Here is a 5,258-nt window from a genome sequence, read left to right as displayed (position 1 = left end):
GGAGAGGTGGGAGGGGCGGAGACTGAGCTGCAGCAGTGACCTCTCCCTGGGCCCGTGGGCACAGCTGGTTGCTCTGGCCCCACACGTGCTCAGTGTGTCGGAGGCCAATGGAGAAGAAACCAACCCAGGAGGAGTGTGAGTGGAGGCTGTGGTCATGCCTGGCGGGGACATCTCTGCCCACCAGGCCAGGGCCACCCCACTGTCTCTCCGGGTCTGGATTTCCCCGATGTCCCTGAAATGCTCACGGATCCCAGCAGAACGCGCTCAGGCCTGGAAGCGCGGGCAGCTTTGCGTGTCCAGAGGGCACGTCCAGTCCCGAGAGGGAGAGGGGCCATCAGTCAGAAAGAGAGGATGGGGGAGTGGGTCGGCCAACAGATGCTGTCATCAGGGCGCAGGGAACCACAGAACAGAAAGCGAGCGGCAGGAAGGGCAGGAGTCCAGGCCAAAAACGAGGCTCCTGAGACCCCAGGAGTCATGGCTCTAACAGGAGGGGCAGAGAGACGTGGGCAGCCCCCACGGGGTCTGTGCGCGGGTCACCTGGACGGAGCCTAAAACCTGCCCCAACTGCCCCGAAGCCTGTATGCAGGTCCTGTCTGCCTCCCCTGCCCTGCAGAGCTGTAAAGAGAGAACTGACTGACAGCTCAGGGTGGAGCCCCCGCACCTCCAGGAAGGGGGCAAAGGGAAGTCTAGGCTGCCCCGGGGAGGGCGTCCATGACTGGTCCAAACTGTCGAGCAGCACGTGTCACTCAGGACGGACCCAGCTTCGCAAGAGCCCTCTCGTTAACTGGGTATTCGTCTTCCTGCTCCGCTTTTGTAAGGAAGAACCAAGGCAAAAACAAGGATGCCTTTAGATTGATGGAGGGATGGATGGAGAGCTGGAGGCAAGGATGGGGAGGAACGGGGGATGAGCAAGCAGGCGGCCTCCACAGGCTGCCCGCCCGCCACCTCTGTCTCCGTGCAGACCTCAGGCAGGCCCTGTCATATGCAGGGCCCCAGATGGATGAAACAGGAGGCTTACGATGGTGGCAGAGCTCTCAGGGGCCCACAGGACTTCACAGGTCGCGCCCTCTGAGGCCGGCCGCCTACACACTCAGACCTCAGCCTCCTGCCCTGCCCGGTCCCCCGTCTCAGCCAGTTTTCTCATCTGTTACCTGGACGCCAGATCTCATTCCTTGTCTAGACCCTCCCCCCGCCCCGATCTCCTAGCCCAGGCCCTCCTCCTCCTCCATCCACGCGGGCTCGCGGGCTCCCACAGGAATGGTTCCCACCCCGGAACCTTGGTGCTTGCCACCCCCTCCTCCAAAAACGCAGAGAAGGGGCTTGAGAAACAATGAGCCGAGGCCACCCGAGGTTTCTCCCAGGGCGAGGTTTTTACTCGCAGGTGTCCAGGGATGAAGACAAGAGGAGAAGATACAGCGTGTGCGGGCCGGTGTCCACACATCAGCCCTGGGGGTCCTAGCAAACCCGAGCGCTGTCGCCCTGCCCGCCTGTTTTTATTTTGTCTGTCATTGAACGCTGCTGGAGGCTAATGCTGTCCTCGGGGAAGCCGCCCACCTCCCTCCAGGATCGCTCTCCGAATGTATTCCGCTGCTGGTGGCCAAAGCCTGCCCATGGGCTTATCAGTGGCAGAAAGCAGCCCAGACCATGTTTTATGGATATTTCGGTGATAGAGTCCCCGGGTCCCTGGGCCATTGATCTAATTTGCAAGCCATTAACATTCAGCCGGAATCAGTAATGAGAGTCGGGTCAGAGCCTGCTGCTGAGCCAATCCCCCAGCCTAGGGTGTATCTATTGGTATAGTGACCGTGTGCGGGGGAAAGACGGCCATTCCAGTTTAGTTGCGATCTGGGCTGTAGTTAACGTCAGTGAACAATCTCTAACTGAGGCAGGAAGTTTCATCTCGGGGAAGGACAGAGACAGCGGTACGGGACATGCTTCTCTCCCTCCCTGACTGCATCCTGGTGGCCAAGGACCGCGTCCAAAGGGCCTTGGCCGCAGGACCCGCAGCTGCACCGGCTCCCTCCCGCTGGCTCCCGGGCACCGGGCCTGCCCAGCTCCAGCCCATGAACAGTGAGGGCTCCCCCGCTCCAGCCTCTCTGTCTGGGCTCTGCCCTGCCTCCCCACCCGCTCCCCACTGAGTCTCAGCCTCCCCATGTCCCCACCGCTCCCCAGCGTCCCTCCCCACTTAGCTGTATGTTGCAGGAGTCCCTCGTGACAGAGTGCATGTTCCCCCGGGGCTCATTTCCCCCTGCCTGGAATTCTGCTGTTAGCAAGCGCTCAGCCCATGGTGGTCCAGGCATTCCTGTCTGTCCACATATTCCTCTGCACAAGATTTCCTTTAAGCCTCAGGTGGAGAAAAGCGTTGGTTGCTCAGTCGTGTCTGACTCTTTGCAACCCCACGGACTGTAGCCCACCAGGCTCCTCTGTCCGTGGGATTCTCCAGGCGAGAAGACTGGAGTGGGTTGCCATTCTTTTCTCCAAGGGATCTTCCCCACCCAGGGATCAAACTCAGACCTCCTGCATTGCAAGCAGGTTTTTCTTTTCTTTTTTCTTTTTTTTTTTTTTACCATCTGAGCCACAGGGAAGCCCTCAATTGAAGAAACTCAGCCTCAAGGAGACTGACTGGGTGCTTTGTCCAAGTCCAGAAGGAGCTGGAGTCACCCTGTCTGTGGAGGCCCGGCCTTGCCCCTCCGAGGCCCGTCCCGCCCTCCCCTCCTGGCCACACTTCCTGGCCCCTAACGTGCGGCCCTGTGTTCCGTTTCTGCCTAGACCTGCCCATTCAGATCCTCAAGCCGGCGACCTTCACCGACACCGCCCACTACCCCTTGCTCCTGGTGGTGTAAGTATCCCAGGGGCAAGGACCACACCCTCAAGAAGGTGGGAAGGGGAGCCCAATCCCGCTGCACACTAAAATCAGAAAGCAATTTTAGCCCCTTGTCTGTAACTACCAGTGACCCCGGATGTTAAAGGAAAGCCTCGGGGGATTCTCAACATTGAACCCAGGTGCTGAGTCATATCCCATGGGTCCTGCTGCCGTGGCTGCCCAGCGGCCCCGGGACAGCGGGAAAGCTGACTGGGGGTCTGACCTCACTGGGCAGGGCCCAGGGCCCCCAGAAAACGAGGTGGGCCTGGCGGGGGTCTCGCCGGGGCCAGCAGCCCCTCCTGCACCACCAGGCACCCTTGAACACCAAGTGTCCCCACAGGACAGTTTCAGGTCTGCCCCTGCTAACTGGAAGCCTCTGGTTCGGATTTTGAGAACCCCTTTGCAGAGCCTTGTGAGCTCCTCTCACGGTGTTGTGTCCTGACTCGGGCTCCTGCCCCGGTGTGCACGGGGCCGTGGGGCAAGGGAGGCTCTGGGAAGAAAGGGCCAGGGGAGGGCAGAGGCCCGCACTGGGTCTGCCCCAGGGCCCCTGGGGAAGTCAGCACCCAGGAAGGCGCCCAGAGCCTGATAGCTCTGTGCATCACCCCGGGCACCCAGCCAGGCCCTCAGTGACAAGGCTGCACCCGAAGACGCCCGGCTGGACACACGGTCCTGCCCAGCTCGTCACTAACTGGGCACTTCTCCTCACTGTCTGGGCACTTCACCAGCAAGCAGACACACACACACATGTATACAGACACACACACATATATACAGACACACATATGTACAGACACACATACACATACATACACATGTATACATACACATACACATATACAGACACACATACACATACAGACACACACACACATATATACAGACATATATGCACATATACACAACACACACATATATACAGACACACACACATATATACAGCCATACATACAGAGACACACACAGAGACACACATATACAGACATACACGCATACACGTATATACAGACACACACATGCACACAGACACACACACACACATATATACAGACATACATACACATACACATGTATACAGACACACACACACATACACATAAACACAGACATACACATATACATGGAGACACACACATACATATATATATATATATATATGGACATACACACACACACACATGTACACAGACATCCATACACACGTATATGGACACACACATATACATGAACACACAGACACAGACACACACGTACACATATACACGGACATACACATATATATGGACATACAGACTCATACACGTATACACAGACACACACACATATACACAGACACACACATATTCACGGACATAAACATACATATGGACACACACACACACACATGTATACAGATATACAGATATACACATGTATACGGACATACACACACATATACAGACACACAATACACATTACACAGATACACATATACACGGGCATACACATATATGTGGACATACAGACTCACACATATGTACAGACACACACACATACACATAGACACACACGTACACATACATATGGACTCACACACACACACATGTATACGGAAACACACAGATACACGTACACACCATCAGATGGCCATGACACACAACAGCACATACACACCCACGTGTTCACACACACACACCAGAACACATAGCACATACATACAGAGCACATGCACACACGTGGAATTCTCCAGGCAAAAATCCTGGAGTGGGTTGCCATTCCATCCTGCAGGGGATCTTTCCCGACCCAGGAATGGAACCCATGTCTCCTGCATTGTAGGAGCCATTACTGTCTGAGCCATCAGGGAATCCCCCTAATTCCCTCAAACCAGGGGCCACCGGAAAGAGCACTACAGCGTGGTCACTCATGTGATGCGCACTAAGGGGGCAGCCTGGGAACCCGCCTGGGAAGGATGGGAGAGGTGGGCCGTAATGGGGAGCCAAGCAGGAGGGGAAGGGGAGGACTCTTCAGGGTCTCTCCCCAAGAACGGGCCCTTCAGCGCCCTCGTGCTGGGGGGTGCGGATGTGTGGAGCTGGGCGTGGGGGCTGGCTCTGCCCCAGGAGAGCACCCCTAGGCTCCCGAGTCTATGGGACAAGTCACCACACCCCATGCCCTGCAGCTGCGTGCTCAGGCCTGGCCTGTCTCTTCCAGGGACGGCACCCCGGGGAGCCAGAGTGTGGCCGAGAAGTTTGCAGTGACCTGGGAGACGGTAATGGTGAGCAGCCACGGGGCCGTGGTGGTCAAGTGTGATGGCCGCGGCAGCGGCTTCCAGGGCACCAGGCTGCTGCATGAGGTGAGGCGGAGGCTGGGATCCCTGGAGGAGAAGGACCAGATGGAGGCCGTGCGGTGAGCACCCCAGCGG

The 5,258-nt window shown here is 57.1% G+C and overlaps 1 protein-coding gene across 1 annotated transcript in view; it reads left to right on the top strand.

The window, feature by feature from the left end:
* DPP6 (dipeptidyl-peptidase 6) overlaps positions 1 to 5,258 on the top strand; it is a 281,581-nt gene that overhangs the window by 259,196 nt on the left and 17,127 nt on the right. Inside the window, 2 exon segments of the mRNA XM_010829360.1 lie at positions 2,770 to 2,839; positions 5,048 to 5,242. Coding sequence (XP_010827662.1) covers positions 2,770 to 2,839; positions 5,048 to 5,242 — 265 coding nt within the window.

This window comes from Bison bison, unplaced genomic scaffold (genome assembly GCF_000754665.1).
Source record: "Bison bison bison isolate TAMUID 2011002044 unplaced genomic scaffold, Bison_UMD1.0 scf7180017864503, whole genome shotgun sequence".
Classification (NCBI taxonomy): Eukaryota; Metazoa; Chordata; class Mammalia; order Artiodactyla; family Bovidae; genus Bison; species Bison bison.
The sequence above is the reverse complement of the archived record's forward strand: the minus strand, read 5'-3'. Positions and strand labels throughout refer to the sequence as shown.